The sequence below is a fragment of the Bos taurus genome, chromosome 2, assembly GCF_002263795.3.
Source record: "Bos taurus isolate L1 Dominette 01449 registration number 42190680 breed Hereford chromosome 2, ARS-UCD2.0, whole genome shotgun sequence".
In the NCBI taxonomy this organism is placed as follows: Eukaryota; Metazoa; Chordata; class Mammalia; order Artiodactyla; family Bovidae; genus Bos; species Bos taurus.
This window is the reverse complement of record NC_037329.1, coordinates 35,067,877-35,088,536: the sequence shown is the minus strand read 5'-3', so window position 1 is coordinate 35,088,536 and position 20,660 is coordinate 35,067,877. Positions and strand designations below refer to the sequence as shown.

Here is a 20,660-nt window from a genome sequence, read left to right as displayed (position 1 = left end):
GTCCAGCTCTTTGCGACCCCATGGACCCCGTGGCAGCATGCCAGGCTTCCCTGTCCATCACCAACTCCTGGAGCCTACTCAAAGTCATGTCCATCATGTCGGTGATGCCATCCAACTATCTCATCCTCTGTTGTCCCCGTAATACAACAAAGAAAAACCTGGAAAAGACAGACAATAGAAATTTGCAAGTCTTCAGAATGGACATGGTAATTAAAACTTTCAGCCAGAATAAATTAGTACGTAAAGCACTATAGAATGAAAGGAGAATTGGATGGGAAATGGCAGAGGAAAAAGGGCCAACAAATCTCCTTTTCAAAAGGCAGAGCAAAAAAATCTATACAAAACCTTTATTTTAATACTTATCTAGTATCAATTTCCTTCACCCATTATAGATCAAATGTTATTTTCTGTGTCTTCCATACAGTTTCTTTCATCAGAAACCCTTTTTTATTGATCAAAATTACTTTGTAATACAAATTATTACTTTTTTTTTTGGCTACACTGGCTTCCCTAGTGACTCATGTGGTAAAGAATCTGCTTGCAATGCAGGATATTTGGGTTTACTTCCGGGTTGGGAAGATCCCCTGGAGAAGGAAATGGCTACCCACTCCAGTATTCTTGCCCAGAGTATCCCATGGACAGAGGCGCCTGGCAGGCTACAGTCCATAGGGTCACAAAGAATTGGACACCACTTGGCGACTAACACGTGCAGCAACAATGTGCAGGGCTGGCTGGATCTCAGTTTCTTAACCAAGGAATCACACCTGTGCCCCCAACAGCAGAAGGGTGAAGTTCGAACTACTGAACCCCCAAGGAATTCCTCCCCGCTTTTTTAAATTCTTCACAATATTTTGGGTTTCTGAACTTAAGGGATGTCAATTTGGAATCATTTGAGTTACCCTGTGTATTTTACTTACTTTGCTAGAATGTAGTAAGTTAAATTTTAGAGGCTTCTTGGAAACAGAGGTTATGCTTTTTTACCCAGTAGTAACTTGAATACATACTCTGAATTCTGATTTATCCTTTTTATGGCATCTTTTCTTTGTAGGTGCTAAAAAAAAAATCTTTGTTATTTGCTCAAACAAAGAACAATAAGGAAATTACTTGAGAAAATTAAATTTTATTGACACCAAGGATACTTAGGCCACATCACCAAAAAAAAGTATGGCAATATCAGTAGTGCCTTTTAAATTAAATGACAAATTGGAAGTGTTTAACAACATATGGTCCCTTTTTCTTGACATATATGATTAAGAATATATCTTTTTATCAAAATGTAAAATACCATCTGGCAGAAGTAACAATTATTCTATTGGCTTTATACATTAAATCACTGTACTTCAAAAAGTAAATATTTTCCTATTTTTCCTTTTTCTTGTGCTAGATCTATTTGTAATATTCAAAACTGTATAATTCAAACACTATAATTAGGTATAACAATTAAAACTGATTTTGAATTTTGAACAAAAAACAATGTTTCTTAAATTTTTCCAAACATTTCTTAAAAATTCATTTTGCAGTAGCTCTTTTCTAATATTCATGATTGTAAATTTAGGCTATCTGAAAACCTACTGTTACAACTTCTTGTTAGACACATAGTTAGACTTTGTATATGAAAGGAGTTATATGTATATGCATGTAGTGCTCTTTACAAAAAGGAAGGGATTTTTATAATAAGGTTCACGCATTTTGAGTGTATGTAGTAATGCTAATAGCCAGAGTTATTCATCATTTGACAAACCTGTCAGGTTCAGAAGATACCAAGTGAGCAGGAAAAGTTTCTCTCTGACACAGGTATATTATATATCTAATAAGGTATACTTCTACAATATATGATTTTAGGAAACAAATCAAACAATTCATAATTTTGTGCATATAGTGTTCTCCAAAGCCACACAGGGACTAACCCAAACAATGAATGCTTTAAGCATGAGATGAAATATTTGCATCAGCTATGTGGCCTGAATTCTATAAATTTTGTTGTTTATTTAACTTTAAAGAATTGATAATTTCAAGAGGGGCTATTAGATTTTAGATATTTCTGATCCTTTTGAGTTTTCTTAGCAAGCAAATTACTTGAATAAATATCATTCTAATATTTAAGTATCTATGATGTCTAGGCCCTACCCACTGCTCTCAAGAAGCTTAAAATTTAGATGCCAAGGCAGACAAGTAAAACAAGGATGATAGAGTAGGACTGTAGGGTAGGCAATGTGACTGTTATTTACTGACCATACTTCAACCACTGGGGTAAAGTATGGGGATGGGAGGTGGAAGAAAGGACATTTTAGACAGAAGTCATACTTTGGTATGACTAAGGAAAGGACTAAGTAACAAATTTGAGGATTTTCTTCTCTTTTATGTCAACTATATTATAGTATAAACTATATATAATAAAATGTACTTAAGTGTACAGTTTGATGAGTTCTGATAAACCACCACAATAAAGAGACAGAATATTTCTGACAACCTAGAAAGCTCTTTCACACCCCATGCAGTCAATCTTCCCACCTAACTCCACATTGAACCCCAAGGGAAGCACTGATCTGCTGTCACTACGTATTTGATTCTATTTGTTTAGAGTTCATTAAAATTGTATTTTACAATATGTACTCTTTTGTGTCTCTTTTTCATCAGTATGATGTGTTAAAAGTCATCCATGTTGTCGCATATATAAGTGGTTTCCTCTTTACTGCTGAACATTACTGTGTTGTAAGGACATACCACACTTTATCCACTTACCAGTTGGGAAACATCTGGATTATTTCCAGTTTGGGGCTATTATGAATAAAACTGCTATGAACTATTATGTTTAAGTCTTGGTGTGGACAAATGTTTTTATTTACTTTTGGTAAATATATAAAGTGGAGTTGCTGGGTCAAATGGTAACTGTATTTTTTTTTTTTAACCTTGCAGGATCTTAGTTCCCTGAACAGGGATTGAACCTGGGCCACATAAGTGAAAGGACTGAGTGCTAACCAGGAATTCTCTGGTAATTGTATTTTTTAACTTCATTTAAAAAAAAAAGCCAGAATGGGAATTCCCTAGAGGTAGAGTTGTTAGGATTCTGTTCTTTCACTGCCTAGGTCTCCGTGTAGCCTGCTGCCACTCCTCCCGCCCCCCAAAATCCAACAATGCCAGAACAATTTTCAAAGTGGTCAAACCATTTAAGTTACTGTTTGCATGGTATACTTTTCATCCTCTTAGTTTTAAAATGTTTTGTCTTTAAATCTAAAATGTGTCTCTTGTGGCTTGCATATCATTTTTTTTAACCCATCTTACAAATATCTTTTAATTAGAATATTTAATCCATTTGTGATACATTTAGTTACATTTAATGTAATTACTGATAAGATAGTATTTATACCTGCCATTTTACTGTTTTCTTAATGTCATGTATTTTTCTGTTCTATTCCCTGTTACTCCCGCCTTTTATGTTAAATACTTATTTGTACCTTTAATTACCAGTCCATCCTAAAGGAAATCAGTCCTGGGTGTTTATCGGAAGGACTGATGTTGAAGCTGAAACTCCAATATTTTGGCCACCTGATACGAAGAGCTGACTCATTTGAAAAGATCCTGATGTTGGGAAAGATTGAAGGCAGGAGGAGAAGGGGACAACAGAGGATGAGATGGTTAGATGGCATCACCAACTCAATGGACATGACTTTGGGTAAACTCCAGGAGTTGGTGATGGACAGGGAGGCCTGGCGTACTGCAGCTCATGGGGTCACAAAGAGTCGGACACGACTGAGTGACTGAACTGAACTGAATTACCCTGTCATTTCTTTTATGATATATTTTTTGAGTATCTTCTTAGTGGTTGTTCTAGGGATTACTCAGTTTTGTTCTCTGAACACCTTGCTGGGCAGCTGATGGGTAAAACGTTGTTGTCTTAGTGGTTGCTTCTAGGGTGGAAGGAGAAGGGGACAACAGAGGATGAGACAGTTGGATGGCATCACCGATTCAATGGACTTGGGTTTGAGCAGGCTTCAGGAGTTGATGATTGACAGGGAAGCCTGGTGTGCTGCAGTCCATAGGGTCCCAAAGAGTCAGACCCGACTGAGCAACTGAACTGGGGATTACAATTACCAATTTAGAACAATACAGCTTGGATTAATACCAGTTTAATTTCAATAGTATACAAAAACTTAGCTACTATATAGCTTCATTTCCTCTTGCTTCCTTTGTATTATAATTATGATACAAATTAGATCCTTATACATAATATGCCTATCAACAAAGCTTTATAATTACTATGCAGCTGTATTTTAAATGGGAGAAAAAAGAATTATAAACAAAAAATACATTTATACTTTTTATAATTATTTATGTATTTACAAGTTTCCTTTATATGGGTTTGAGTTATTGTCTAGTTTTTCATTTTAACCTGAAAGACTCCCTTTAGAATTTCTTGTATGGCAAGTTTCCTAATGACAAATTCTTGTTATTTTTGTTTATACATGCATTTGGGGAATGTACTAATTTCTCTTTCATTTTTGAAGGATAGTTTTCCTGGATACAGAAGTCTTAGCTGACAGTCTTTCAGCATTTTGAACATGTCATCCCACTGCTTTCTGCTTCAGTAGTTTTGGTTGTAAATCTTATTTAGGATTATGTGACGAGTGGCTTCTCTCTTGACACTTTTAAGATTCACTCCTTGACTTTGGTTTTCAACAGGTTAATTATAATGTGTCCAGGTGTGTATTTCTTTGAATTTATCCCACTTAGACTTTATTAAACTTCATGGATATGTGGATTAATGTTTTTAAATCAATTTGGAAAGTTTGTGACCATTAAGTGTCATCACATAGTTTCAATAATGTATTCATGTCAAACCCAATCTCTCAATCCTTTCTGTTCTCCCCTTTCCCCCTTAGTATCCATCCTTTTGTTCTCTACGTCTGTGCTTCTATTTCTGCTTTGTAAATAAGATGGCTATACCGATTTTTTAGATAGCGCTTTTTGAGTGGGAAATTCTGTATAACTGTGCCACTCAAACAGCTTTGGATTCAGATGTCGCAATCCTTCCTTTCCCTCTATCCAGTAGATTGATCACCTTTCTTGATTTGGGAATGCTTTAAAGATGCTAGTTATTTAGAAAATATCTGACAAAGTGAGAGGGGCTTGGTAAACGTCCTGCCCTAAACAGAGCCTGTACTGAATTGTGATATAAACTTGTCAATAGTCATTTCTTGGGCAGTTTTGCTCTCTTAACACCTAGCAGGGGAGCTAGGTAAAACGTTACTGTTGATAATTGCTTGGAGAAATGTCAGTACATGATTTCTTAAATTTTGTAAATTAAATTGGGCTTAAAATAGATGGTTTCGCTATTAGGGAAATGTTTGTTTTCCTTGAAATTCAATCTTCGCAAATTGGTAAAGACAAGGTGAGTAGACTGCACTATGGAAAAGAGCATCAGACCGACCGATTTCCACTATTTTCACACGTCTCCCTTTTCTCTCTTGCTTCTCAGATAACCACGTTAAGTTTAGTTCAACTGAACCTTTTCGTTTTGAAGTAGGGCAGCGATGAACACCAAAACGAAGGGAGTTCTGGACTTCGCATTCCTACACTTCCATTTCCTATTGAGTCACCTCCCAGGGTGCGTAAGCCAGCGGCTCGGATCTCGGCGCTGGCCGAGCGCGGAGAAGCGGGGAAGGCAGACGTGAAGGCGGAGCAGCGAGGATGTCCGACGCTAACTTCCGCCTCGCGGTCCAAGCCTGGAGTCAAGAAGCTGGCCCGCTCCGTCTGTCGCGGGCGCTACTCCTGGGACGCCTGCCCGACTCCCGAGTCGTCTCCAATTGGCCGTCGGAGGAACGGAAGCCGAAGAGGAGCAGTGAACCCGGAAGTGCTTCGCAGCGGAGGCCCGGGCAACTCTTTTGAATGGAATCGGGCTGATTCATCGCCGGTTCGCCGAGCCAGAGCCGGGCCCAGTCCGAGCTGCTGCTGTCGCTGTCGCTGCCGCCGCGTCATCGCTCCTGGAAGACTAGGGTCCAGACCGCGACCTCCCGCTCCTCCCGCCTTCAGGTAAGCCTGTGAAGGCAGGCCTTGGACGTCCGTGGAGGCAGCCGCGCTAGGCCTCTGCTAGCCCCGTGCTTTCCTGAGTCACGTTGCCCAGCCGAGTTGCCACGGCCCCGGGAGGTGAGGGTGGAGTCCAGGTTCCTTCGTCCTCCTCTCTGGCTTCCTGGGTCTCTGATTAAGTTAGGTCTGGATGTAGTTTCCTTCCGGGCGTTTCTGCTCCGCTGAATTCACCACACTTTGGGAACCTCTCCTCCCTATACAGAGAGAATCCTTGGTTTTGGCCACTGTTCGTGTTCTGTTCAAAGTTACCCCTGTGTTAAAAAACTTCCCACCAGACAGGAAACAAGGGCGATAGAATAAAATGAACTTTACCGTTGAGTGCATGTTTGCCTTATCACTTCTCCTAAGGATAGGCCTTGACCCATTTTCTTTTAGTTTTAGGTTTTTATCTCCCTTCAAAAAAAAAAAAACCCAGAGGTGCACCGGTTTTTAACCTTGAAACTTAAAAACAAAGTGCGATTATTTCTGCTCTGTCTTTGAACTTACTTTCAATTTGTCCTAATTGAGTAGTTGTTGGTGAGTTGATTGCATTTCTTGTTTTCGGTGAAACTCAATTTTCCTGGGAACAACACATTGTATCAGTCAAGGAAGAAAAATGTAAACTTCTTGAAAAAGTTTGAAAACAAATCCAGTGATCGAAGGAAAAATTCTTGAAATTAAAATGGTTGGTGAAAGATTGGTAAAAGATTTAATGGGAAAGGCAAGGAAGAGGTTTTAAAAGTGAGCAAGAAATGTACTTCTAGGGTGAAGATTATTTTTTTCCACTGCCCATAAAATTACTTAGTGCTGCTGACTTGATGTTTGTGAGTAAGCAAGAAGACAGCCAGTGATAATGGTGAAATAACAGAAAAAGAACTAAATACAGTTCTAGTGCAGATGATTAATATAATAGTAGCCTTCTAGTGTTGTCCTATAAAACTACCAACTGGTTCATTTAAAGTTTAAATTGGGTATGTTTTAAACATAGAAACTTAAGTGGGCTATTGTGCATTTGAAGAGATTAAGATATGTGGTGGCTGAGAATTAACTACAGGATACATTTAGTGAAGTGGTATTTCGTGAAAAACCTGAATACTGTCTTGATTTTGTTTTAGAACAAAGTTACATGTGGCCAACAGGAGAAAGTTCTGAAGTCATGATCTTTCAATGTAGCCCTACCTGTTGAGTTTGGGAGATTTTTCCCCCCTAGGATGCTTGATAAATATTATATTGTTGTTCTAATTGAAAAGCTGAATTTTTAACCTGCCCGACTTACTTTTATACCTGTCTGTAAACCTTGTGTTTAATATCTAGTTTCAGAATCCTTGTTTGAAAATCAGTAACACAAAGCGATTGTGCTTAAAATTTGTTTTCAGTTTTATAGCAGTGTTTGTTTCCTTAGTTGTTGTCCACCTGTGAAAGCCTTACCTAAACACTTGTGATTATAATTCGTGAACTTGTCTTAACAACCAGTTTGTTGCACTCATTTGACACTCATTATGTTTTATGATATTTTGGTGTCCCCATCTGTAAAGTGAGAATTGGGTTAAATAATCTCTTCTGGCTCTAAGAGAATACTAATAACAGTTACTGGGTATCTGTGAATGTCTCAGGCACTGTTAGGTGCTTGTACTTTTTTTTCTTACAGCAGACTTACAAGAAAGATACCACTCTCATTTTAAGATGAGGTCTAGACTCTAGATCTAGAGCCTAGAAGAAGGGAACTTGTTCACATCATATAGAGAGAGGGTAGGTAAAGACGCCAGGATTCAAGTCTAGGTCTGATTTCCTCCAGAGCCTTTCCAGCTGAATCTTTTCACTTTATGCTTTTTTCTTGGGTTTGTATAATTCCTCTCAGGGTAGATGGTAAATTCTTTTGGTGAAAGTCACTAAATTCCTTAGTGACTCTATTTCTGTATCATCTTATATACAACAATCATGAAGCCCATATTTGTTAGTCAGTAAGTTGTGTCCCACTTTTTGTAGCCTGCCAGGCTCCTCTGTCTGTGGGATTTCCCTGGAGTGGGTTGCCATTTCCTTCTCCGGGGGATCTTCCCGACCCAGGGACTGAACCTCGGGTCTTGTGCATTGGCAGACAAATTCTTTATCTCTGAGTCACCAGGGAAGCCCTGTATACTAGGAACTATTTAATAAGTGCTTTGTTTTAGTGCTGTAATTAGGAGATAGCACAAGGGATTTTCAATAATTCTGTCCTTACTGTTCTAAATGGGGGGGGGGGGTGGGAATCTTGCTTTCCAAATCTTATTTATGTAATTAAATTTAATGTTGACTGTTTCTATTTCTTTCACTGAAGAAAGTGAGAGAAAGAAATTCCTAATTACTTTCCACAAATCAGAGAGTAGAGGAATTAGAAATACAGTGAGATCACAAATACAGAGTAAAGGATTTATCATCAGTCTGAGAATAGTATATAAATGCAGCGTGGGTTGAGAAGTAAAAATGAAAAAATGAACTGGAAAACAGAAGAAAAACTCGAACAGATAAGAGCTTCATGATTTTGTTAGCTCAGTTTGGGAGATGAAAAAGTGGAAAATCATGAGGATTTTGAAAGTACTGATACTTATTTTGTACTGTTGTTTTTTTACCAGAGTTCTAGACATTATATATGACACGTTAGGCATAAACACTTTATTCATATTATCTGATAATTTTTTAGCTAATAATATCATGAACGAGCTCTTGAGTCCTTTTCTTTTTGATAGATGTAAAAACTTAGTTTTGATCCATAGACATTTTGCATTGCTTTATTTCTGAGTATTTAAAATATTCTTTTTTTGTAAGTATTCTTTTATGTTCTAGTGTAACAACTTAGATTTTATGAACCCCTTTGCTAAGTTCTGCAAAAAACAAGTCCCTCCTCTTCGGTGTGATTGATTCATTTTTTACTGTGAAATGTGCCCAGTGTTTTGAAATTCACTAAATGTCGAACTCTTTGGGAAGAAGAACCTGTGTTGAGTGAGCACTAGCTGCGCTCGTAGGATGAGCAGCTGATGACGGCAGCTAGCATTCACTGTTTACTTCCCATATGCCAAGCATTATTAAATGTTATTTTTGTTCATTGTCTTCTTTAGTATTCTAAACAATTCTGTGAGATAGATATTATCATTATCCCCATTTTACAGATGAGAAAACTGAGCCTGAGAGAGGTAACTGGCCCAAGGACACAGAGCTAAGATGTTTTGTAACCAGAATTTGAATCCTGGCACTGAGACTGTAGACTCTTAAACTCTTAACCTTAATATACCAAGAAAAACAGTCATCACTGTTTACCACCTGGGTCCAGTAGATCTTTTAAAATTTCTTACACCTTTAAGTCAGTTTTTGAATAATTTATAGAAGTAAAAATAAAGGAATAGTAAAAAAAAAAAAAAAGTATATTTAGAAATGTTAATGAAATTTAAACATAGTGCATGCAAATTTTTGTTCTGTATTTTCCTGGTTTTGAAGGTATAAGTACCTGAAATGGATAACATCATTTAAATGTAGTTAGCTGTTCATCATCCATCATACACGAACCTACATGTTTTTAATAACGTCTCTGAAGAGGCCCTAGCTTATCTTCTGGTTCTACTTGTATTTGCAATACTTTGTGTGTGTGTGTGTGTGTGTGTGTGTTAAAATATGCATTTAATAAAATTTACCGTTTTAACCTTTGTTAGGCCTACAGTTCAGTGGCATTTAAGTACATTCACATTGTGCGATCATCACTACCATCCATCCCTAGAACTCTTTCATCTTCCCTGATGCAATAATTTTTAATTGTATGAGATAGTTTTTAAAGTAAGCTTGTAGTTTTGTTGAAGCAGGGATAGCCATCATCTTTGCTCATAAAACATTCTTTCTTTTAGATTTATGAACACTGGTTAGTCCAGTGATTTTTTTTTTTTTTTTAACTTGTGTTCTTTGCTTTTACTCACCTTGGTGTACACTTCAGCAATGTCCACATTTGAACTATATCAGCATCATAAATGATAACACAGTATGTCACCTCTTTTGCAAAACAGGTTCTTGTCAAAGTGTGTAAAGAGTCCTTCTTGTTGAATACTAACTGGATATTTCATATTTCATTTTTGATCTTAGAAATTCATTTTCCAACTCATTGATCCTTTAAAAAATAATTTTTTAGGTAAAATTCACATAGCACAAAATTAACTTAAAATTTTTTTAGTTATTTCTTTTTTTTAATTCACATATAGTTGATTTGTACCAATCGGCTAAATAGCAAAGTGACTCAGTTAATCACATATATGCATTCTTATATTCTTTTCAAAATTAGCCATTTTAAAGTGAACAGTTTAATATCATTTCAGTTCAGTTCAGTCGCTCAGTCGTGTCCAACTTTTTGCAATCCCATGAACCGCAGCACGTGAGGCCTCCCTGTCTATTACCAACTCCCAGAGTTCTCCCAAACTCATGTCCGTTGAGTTGGTGATATCGTCCAACCATCTCATCCCTGTCATCCCTTTCTCCTCCTGCCCTCAATCTTTCCCAGCATCAGGGTCTTTTCAAATGAGTCAGCTCTTCGCATCAGGTGGCCAGAGTATTAGAGTTTTTAGCTTCAACATCAGTCCTTCCAATGAACACCCAGGACTGATCTCCTTTAGGATGGACTGGTTGGATCTCCTTGCAGTCCAAGGGACTCTCAAGAGTCTTCTCCAACACCACAGGTCAAAAGCATCAATTCTGCGCTCAGCTTTCTTTTTAGTCCAACTCTCACATCCATACATGACTACTGGAAAAACCATAGCCTTGACTAGATGGACCTTTATTGACAAAGTAATGTCTCTGCTTTTTAATGTGCTGTCTAGGTTTGTCATAACTTTCCTTCCAAGGAGTAAGCGTCTTTTAATTTCATGGCTGCAGTCACCACCTGCAGTGATTTTGGAGCCCCCCAAAATAAAGTCAGCCACTGTTTCCACTGTTTCCTCATCTGTTTGCCCTGAAGTGTTGGGACCAGATGCCATGATCTTAGTTTTCTGAATGTTGAGCTTTAAGCCAACTTTTTCACTCTCTTCTTTCGCTTTCATCAAGAGGCTCTTTAGTTCTTCTTCGCTTTCTGCCATAAGGGTGGTGTCATCTGTGTATCTGAGGTTATTGATATTTCTCCCAGCAATCTTGATTCCAGCTTGTGCTTCTTCCAGCCCAGCATTTCGCATGATGTACTCTGCATATAAGTTAAATAAGCAGAGTGACAGTATACAGCTTTGATGTATGCCTTTACTGATTTGGAACCAGTCTGTTGTTCCATGTCCAATTCTAACTGTTGCTTCCTGACCTGCATATAAATTTTTCAAGAGGCAGGTCAGGTGGTCTGGTATTCCCATGTCTTTCAGAATTTTCCACATTTTGTTGTGATCCACACAGTCAAAGGCTTTGGCATAGTCAATAAAGCAGATATAGATGTTTTTCTGGAACTCTCTTGCTTTTTCTATGATCCAGCGGATGTTGGCAATTTGGTCTCTGGTTCCTCTGCCTTTTCTAAAAGTAGTTTGAACATCTGGAAGTTCACAGTTCACATATTGCTGAAGCCTGGCTTGGAGAATTATGAGCATTACTTTACTAGCATGTGAGATGAGTGCAATTGTGCAGTAGTTTGAGCATTCTTTGGCATTGCCTTTCTTTGGGATTGGAATGAAAACTGACCTTTTCCAATCATTTAGTAGATTCATAATATTGTACAACTACTCTCTCTATATATTAATAGTTCTGAAACATTTCCATTCTTCTGAAGTAAAATCCCCTATCCACTAGTTTCTCCATTTTATTCCTTTCCCTAGCCCCTGGCAATACCAGTCTTCATTTTGTCTCTATGGATTTATATATTTTGGATATTTCATATAAATGGAATCATTCAATATATGACCTTTTGCACATGACTTCTTTCAAAGAGCATGTTTTGAGATTCATCCACTCCGTAACATTTATCAATATCTAATGCCTTTTTATAGTTGAATAATATTCCATATGTTCCTCTGTATGTATATTTAGAATTTGTTTATCTTTTCCTCCTTTTATGAACATTTGGGCTGTTTCCACCTTTTGGCTGTTGTGAATAGTGATGGTATAAACATGCATGTACATGTACTTGTTTTGAATACCTGTTTTCAGTTCTTTTGGATGTGTACCTGGGAGTAGAATTTCTGGGTCCTGTGGTAATTCTGTGTTGAACTTTTTGAAGACCTCCAAGTGTTTCCAACACTCATTGGATTTTAAGTTTTAGAAAATTATATAGGATATTGTCAGTGGTTTGAGATGTTGTTTGTATCAGGGTGATTTTACCTGAATGATTTTACTCTTCCAGGGGACATTTGGCAATGTCTGGGGACATTTTTTTTTTTTTAAGTATAGTTGATCTGCAGTATTGTGTTAGTTTCAGGTGTATAGCAAAGTGATTCAAAGTTATATATGTATGCTATGCTAAGTCGCTTCAGTCATGTCCGACCCTGTGCAACCCCATAGACGGCAGCCCACTGGGCCCCCCCATCCCTGGGATTCTCCAGGCAAGAACACTGGAGTGGGTGCCATTTCCTTCTCCAATGCATGAAAGTGAAAAGTCAAAGTGAAGTTGCTCAGTCATGTCCAACTCTTAGTGACCCAATGGACTGCAGCCCACCAGGCTCCTCCGTCCATGGGATTTTCCAGGCAAGAGTACTGGAGTGGGGTGCCATTGCCTTCTCCTCTATTTTTATGGCTGAGTAATATTCCTGAGTGTGTGTGTGTGTGTGTGTGAAATATTCTTGAACCAGTCATCTGTTGATGGGCACTTGGTTTGCCACCACATCTTGACTCTTGTAAATAGTGCAGCTATAAACATTGGGATACATGTATCTTTTCTAATTGTCATCTTTTCCAGATATATGCCCAGGAGTGGGATTGCTGGATCATATGGTAGTTCTGTTTTTAGTTTTTAAAGAAACCTCCATGTTGTTTTTCATAATAGCTGCACCGGTTTACATCCTCACCAACAGGGTGGGAAGGTTCCCTTTTTTGGAGACGGTGGTGATTTTCCCAGCTGTACTTGCTATAGGATCCAGTGGGTAGAGGCCAGGGATGCTGCTAAACGTCCTGTAATGCACACGACAGCCCTCTCCAACAGAAAAATTACTTGGTTCTGAATGTCAGTAGTGCCAGAGAAACCTTGGCTTATGTCAACTTTATTGTCATCATTAGAGTGCTGTTACTTTTTGTTTTTAAATGTTCACTTCCTGATTCTCTAATAATTGCGAAACTTTTTCTCTGTCAGTTCTCTTTGCTATTAGGGGAGGAATATGAGGGATTCTGAAGTACTTGTTCAATGAAAGCTAACAAAAAAGACTACAAAGATGGTATCTCTAGTGTTTTGTATCTTTTTAAAAGATGAAGCAGGGCTTTGGGCAGCACCATAAAAACTGAAAGATGATGCAGTGGCTATAATGTATTTCCCTGTTGCATTATTTAGGGTGATTACTTCACTATTGCATTATTTGGGGTAATCTTGCATTTTCTCTTTAGTTTAGTCTTCTTTGGCCTAGTTGAGAATAATTGATTAGGACATATCAGAGTAATTCCTAGGATAATGAAATAACAAACTTTAAAGATATAGGGAAATTAACCACTAAGATTCCATAATATATTACAGATTTCTAATAATGTGCAATGAACCTCTATCGTAATTTTGTTCTATTTAAAAATGAATAAATCTTCTTTGTTCTTTAAAACTCCTCTAGAAAGACTGAAAGTCATGAGATAGCAATCTTTACATATAATTAGAACAGCTCAAAAAAAACTTTAGGAACAAAATTTGGATACAGGGGTAATCACTATGCTCTATAACTCCCTTGGGTGGTATTTCATTCTGTACTCTCAGGAAATGATAATTTAAAAAATCAATTTTGATTTCTATTTTGTTTTTAGAAATTTTGCTTGATATATTTCCCTCCTTAGTTCTCAAAATAATTGTATCTTATTTAATTAATTTTTTTTTTTTAGGAGAGAGAGAGGGGGAAAAACAAAGCCTTGGGAAAAATTATACCTGCCAGTATTAACAAGAGAATTCTTGAATTAAGAAATTTTTCAAACTCAGCAAATTGAAGCTTAACACCACAAGAGCTGTAGCTACTGACCAGGTAAGAATTAAGAATGTATTTTACTTTTATTTATTCTTTCAGGATATTGTTATAACAATATTATGAAAATGTGTTACTTTTAACACAGATCAAAAGCTCAGATTTAAGAGTTCTTAAAAGTCACAAGTTGCACTTCTGTTCTTCTCTGCTTTCTATAAACTTCTTAAAAGTAGTGTAATTTAGAACACTTATCAATATATTTCATTTCCAAATGTTGGTTTTTTATTGAACCTTATTATCTTATCTTAAATGTTTTAGTTTGCTAAATATTTTTTTCTGTTTGCTGAGACATCTCATTTTGCTAAAAACACAAGTTTGACCTGCCAGATTTTCTTTCCCTCTGCTCCCCACATAGCTCATGTATATTCACAGCATCTGGAGTCTGTGTAAAGTCATCAGAAACAACACAGGGGGAATAGATAAACTGAACACAGCTGGGAATTTACTTTGGCTTGGAATATATAAAATGTCTAAAATTTTTTCCCCCATTTGTTCTTTATGTTAGTAAGCTTGCACTGATCCAAAAGAATTTTTTTTTCTTGGAATAATATCTTGTAGAGGAATAAATGTCTTTTATATTTTAAATACACAGGACTTTATTTTGTTTTGTTTTCAGTCAACAGCCTTTAAAAAGTACTGTGTATTGAATGCCATATTTGAGTTATGGAATTTTAATGAGAATTTAATGGAGAATTTATTTGTAAATGTTGCTGTTAGGAGGGTTAATTAATATTGTGAAGTGGAAATTTTGTGTAGACTATCAAGTTTTCTTATGTGCCTTTTCGTTTTTTAAAGAGAGTTTATCTATTATCAGTCTCTCAAACTTGTGGCGTGAAGGATGCCAGACCCAAAACATATTATTTTGTTTATATAAAATTCAAAAATCCTGAGAAGCTATGCTGTTAGACCTTGGAATTCTACCTTTGTAGGGTGTTGGAGACTAGGAAGGGAGTATAAAAGATTCTTAAGTGCTGGTAAGGTTCTCTTTCTTCATCTAGGTGGTGGTTATGGTGGTATGTTCACTTTGTACAGATTCCATGGTTGTATCATTTGGGCAGTTTTCTAAATTAGGATTTGAATGAAGTTTGCAGTATTAACAATGTTAAATATTCACAGGATTAAATTGTTAGCAATATTCAACAAACATGATTAGGCAACAGTGTAATGATTATAAGTTAGTAGAGTTAGTAAAGCTGTTCTAACTAGTAAAACAACTTGGACAAGTAACAAAATTAATCTGTTAGTGTTTATTTAGTGTCAAATATAATTTGTAGTAATGCCATTTTCTAAAGCACACATGTAGGAAGAAGAGGAATTTTAAGGCATAGTAGCAGTTTCCAAGTAGAAAACATTGCTTCATTATTATGTTTATTTAGTTGTACTAACATTAATTTTTATAATTTGATTACTCCTTTTTGTGTATTTGTGGCCATATTAGTACCCTTGCTATTTTTTCCTTTGATTTCTTCTGTGAAATTTTTGAGCTTATAAGAGTATCTTCTGTAGTTACTCCAGAGATGAAAAAAAATCAGATCGACACTTCGAAGTTAATCTTCTTTGTATTGATTTACTCTAAAATTGAGACCAGCAGCCGAATTTCCTTAGTGAAAATGGTGTATATCTTCACAGTATCTGAAATAATGCAAACTATCTGTGTGGATTCTAGAACACTATCCTAATGCACCTAATGTTTACTTTATAATATTTTGTTTAGTATAATGAGTACGTTTTAAAGCCTTTGATGCTAATTCAGAGATCCATAATCTGCTCACAATGTCTTTCACATGTAGTTTTGATGATAACTGACAAGCTGTAAGTTAATTAGCACAGAACTTACTAATGAGGATGTTAAAATTTAATTTAAAAGTGAGGATTTTTATTTGTACACTCTGGACAAATTGAAGGAAATTCAATCATACATATGATAAGCATTTCAGGCACTTTTTCCTCATTCAGGTACTTTATTAGATAACAATAAGAAAATATAATTAACTTAATGATAGCAAAGTTTTGAAAGTATGCTAAGATTGCTTGTCTTTAAAACTGGGGATAACCCAAAACCAAAGCAGTAAAATAAGGTCTGTTAATTAGCATGGAAGACAGCTTCTTGAATTAATATGTGGTGTTAATTAACAGGAAGTCTGATGTTGTGTTGTAATTACCACCAATATTTTTGACATACTGAGTGACTGAAGGTGAATTACATAGATAGCAATTGAGTAAACACTTTTGTGCTTAGGATCGTTTTTCTTTGTTTCTGTTTTCTAGAAATATGGACAGACTTCTTAGACTTGGAGGAGGTATGCCTGGACTGGGCCAGGTTAGTATATCGACTAAATATTTCTTTGTGTGTTAATTACAAACCTTTGACTAGTTATCCAAACAGAAAGAAATCACTCCCAAGAAATTCTCCTCATAGATGACCTTATGATAAGAAGCTTCCCTTACTGCTGGTTGTTGTATACCAACACTAAAGAACTTGTGAGAATATGTTCTATTATCTTAATTTAATTTTCTCCTAGGAATAAGAATTTTCTCTGCTTTGATTTAAACTTTTGAGATATGCAAGATAATCAAAGTTGCCTTTTGGTTAAAAAAAAGAGAGACTCATAATATGGTATTTCTGGGTTTACATTGTAGACTTTAAAAGTAACGCATGAAAAAGTAAACATTGCATACTACTGGCAAGATCCAGAAAACCCATAGAACGTCTGTGTGGACAATCTTAACATTGGTAAATTCCTTCTAGTAATTATATTACATGGATGAATAAGTAGTACCTCTTTTTCCTTTAAATTTGATATATACAATTTCTTTCACATGCTTATTAAAAGTACATTAATTTTCAGTTATTTTTAATATTATCATTTATTTTGTTCTGTACAGTTGAGGCAAATGGCCTCCAGATAGATTTCTATCTTAGGATATTCTGTCTGCTTTCAGCTGAAGAAGAAATTTCTGCCTTTTTTGAATTCTACAGTGATTGTCTTTCTAATCTTCCAGTCACAAAAAAGATGACTATGTGAGACTTTCATGTAATATATTATTTTATGTCGACATTTTGGGAGTATTTTTCTAACCCACCTTTAGAACCCTTTTAGTGATCAGCTTTCCCGTATTTCCATATCACTATCAATGATTTTGTCTTCCTTGATTCATAGTAGTCTAATATTTTGTGTGGGAAATAGTTGTGTTTGAGATTTCATGAAATTTTCAATGTTTCTTAGGCACTTGTACAAGAATTCTGTGTTAGGCCCGTTGTGCTTGATGACTAATAAACTTTTTCCTTTTAGGATGTTGAAATCATTTTATGGTTCTGTATCACATCCTTGCATAGACCATTTGTTAGTTTTGACTATTTCTCATGTTCCTTTTTTATAAGCATGTTTCTTTATGATTCTTCATTTTTCTAACATCTTTGTAATACGTTTGCTTGAGAGGTCTAAGTTTCTCTGAACTTGGCCCCTAAAGCTGCTTTCATACTTTTGCAAACATTATAGGTAGCTTCTAGAATTTTCTGCTTCATTCTAAATCAGCAATAATATTGTTTAGGTATATAAAAGTGTCAAAAGTGAACTGAGGTGGTGTATAGATACTTCACATTTACCTGCAAATTACAGGTAAAGATATTACTTTACTGGAATTCTTAAGAGAAGTTGCTTCAAATTTAAATACCAAAATAACTTTTCCCTTAAGTAGTAGATACAGTAAATTATATATCCATGCCAGAAATCCATGCCTGGGAATTACTGGACATGAAATGATGGTTTGACTGACCACAGATTGATTTACATCATACCTCAGTGACCACTGCAAACCTTTGCATTGAGTGGAAAACTAAGTGTTGGTTCAGTAACTTGGCCTTGGTTTTGGATAATTTCATCGGCACGTGTTCCTCCTCAACTGTATTCTTATTTGAACTTGAAAATATGTTGTCTGAGAATCTGTTACTTCATGTGTTTCATTTTTCTGATTAGATGACAGACTTTCAAAAGAATGATATATGGGGTTCTTATTTCTGTGATAACCTTGTTTACCAAATACTAGGTGTTCAATAATTATATTTTTTCTTAAAATTGTATTATGCTCTTGTTCTAGACTAAATTGACAAACAGATATGATGTTACTTCTATAAAATGAAATGTGTATTATTTTGTAATAAGGAGTAAAAAAGTTAAGTGTATTGTTTATTAAAAAATTTTTTTTTTGGCTGTGCATCCATGGCATACAGGATCTTAGTTCTTTGACCAGGGATCAAGCCCATGCCTCTGCAGTGGAAGCAGGGAGTCTTAACCACTGGAGTGCCAGGGAAGTCCCAAGTGTATTATTTAGTTTTAATTAAAAAGTCAAAGATCTTTGGATTGATAATAGCTATTTCCATTTGATAACGCGTAGCAGCCAATAAAAGTAGAAAAGGAGATATAATTTGTTTTATCCCTCCAAAAATAGTGGGAAATGTTACTATCTTACCATATAATGGAAAAGGCAGGATTTCTTCATAAATAGGGGCAGATTACTTGCTGTTAACTTTTCAATGGCCCTTTTAAAACACTGAAATTGTAGCAGAATAAAGTTTTCCATCCATCCTATTGACTCAGCTTTCTTTGACTAGAAAAGACATTTCTCTTTTCCATGGCTAATCCTTTCACTTATTCTCTGATCCCATCCTGTCTTGAAACCTTAATCATCTCCACTGATCTTTTTCTCTGTTACAGATATTTGAATGTCCTATATCCCCCCAAAACTTCACTGCATCCTGCCATTAAATGTTTCATTTCCAAAATTCCTGTAATAATAGCTGAGACTCACATATTCTACCTCCTTACTTCCATTGACTGATGAGATTATATTCTGGCCTCCTCCATTACTGTACTAGAATTGTTCAAATTGTCAAGTCTATTGGCTCACTTTTAGTTCTCTTTTCAGTGTTTTAATATATCACATTGTTCACTGTGTCTTTCTTGAATCTTTCTTCCATTAGCTTTATCCTGTTACTTTTTCCTAGCTCTTTATTATGATCTGTGTACCCTATAAGACAACTTAAAAGTTTTTTTTTAATATTACATTTTTAAATGTTATTATTTGAATCAGATCAGATCAGATCAGTCGCTCAGTCGTGTCCGACTCTTTGCAACCCCATGAATCGCAGCACGCCAGGCCTCCCTGTCCATCACTAACTCCCAGAGTTCACTCAGACTCACGTCCATCGAGTCAGTGATGCCATCCAGCCATCTCATCCTCTGTCATCCCCTTCTCCTCCTGCCCCCAATCCATCCCAGCATCAGAGTCTTTTCCAGTGAGTCAACTCTTCGCATGAGGTAGCCAAAGTACTGGAGTTTCAGCTTTAGCATCATTCCTTCCAAAGAAATCCCAGGGCTGATCTCCTTCAGAATGGACTGGTTGGATCTCCTTGCAGTCCAAGGGACTCTCAAGAGTCTTCTCCAACACCACAGTTCAAAAGCATCAATTCTTCGGCGCTCAGCCTTCTTCACAGTCCAACTCTCACATCCATACAGGACCACAGGAAAAACCATAGCCTAGACTAGACGGACCTTTGTTGGCAAAGTAATGTCTCTGCTTTTCAATATGCTATCTAGGTTGGTCATAACTTTCCTTCCAAGGAGTAAGCATCTTTTGATTTCATGGCTGCAGTCACCATCTGCAGTGATTTTGGAGCCCAAAAAAAATAAAGTCTGACACTGTTTCCACTGTTTCCCCATCTATTTCCCAAGAAGTGATGGGACCAGATGCCATGATCTTCGTTTTCTGAATGTTGAGCTTTAAGCCAACTTTTTCACTCTCCACTTTCACCTTCATCAAGAGGCTTTTTAGTTCCTCTTCACTTTCTGCCATAAGGGTGGTGTCATCTGCATATCTGAGGTTATTAATATTTCTCCCAGCAATCTTGATTCCAGCTTGAGTTTCTTCCAGTCCAGCGTTTCTCATGATGTACTCTGCATATAAGTTATATTGTCACCCTGTCACCCTGTGACAATATACAGCCTTGACGTACTCCCTTTCCTATTTGGAACCAGTCTGTTGTTCCATGTCCAGTTCTAACTGTTGCTTCCTGACCTGCCAAATTCAGAGTTAAATTGAAGAAAGTAGGGAAAACCACTAGACCATTAAGGTATGACCTAAATCAAATCCCTTATGATTATACAGTGGAAGTGAGAAATAGATTTAAGGGCCTAGATCTGATAGATAGAGTGCCTGATGAGCTATGGAATGAGGTTCGTGACATTGTACAGGAGACAGGGATCAAGACCATTCCCATGGAAAAGAAATGCAAAAAAGCAAAATGGCTGTCTGGGGAGGCCTTACAAATAGCTGTGAAAAGAAGAGAAGTGAAAAGCAAAGGAGAAAAGGAAAGATATAAACATCTGAATGCAGAGTTCCAAAGAATAGCAAGAAGAGATAAGAAAGCCTTCTTCAGCGATTAATACAAAGAAATAGAGGAAAACAACAGAA

At 36.5% G+C, this 20,660-nt stretch overlaps 1 protein-coding gene across 2 annotated transcripts in view; it reads left to right on the top strand.

Moving 5' to 3' along the window:
- Positions 1-5,847: 5,847 nt before the first annotated feature.
- The window catches only part of PSMD14 (proteasome 26S subunit, non-ATPase 14), a 109,954-nt gene continuing 95,141 nt past the window's right edge, over positions 5,848-20,660 (top strand). Inside the window, exons 1-3 of one of the 2 annotated variants that reach the window (XM_010802008.4) lie at positions 5,848-6,030; positions 14,053-14,189; positions 16,458-16,509. Coding sequence is in view for 1 of the 2 variants with exons in the window: in NM_001076067.1 (NP_001069535.1) it covers positions 16,462-16,509 (48 nt within the window). In the remaining variant the exon portion in view is untranslated. The remainder of the gene's footprint in view (positions 6,031-14,052; positions 14,190-16,457; positions 16,510-20,660) is intronic. The other variant, NM_001076067.1, reaches the window with a different exon arrangement.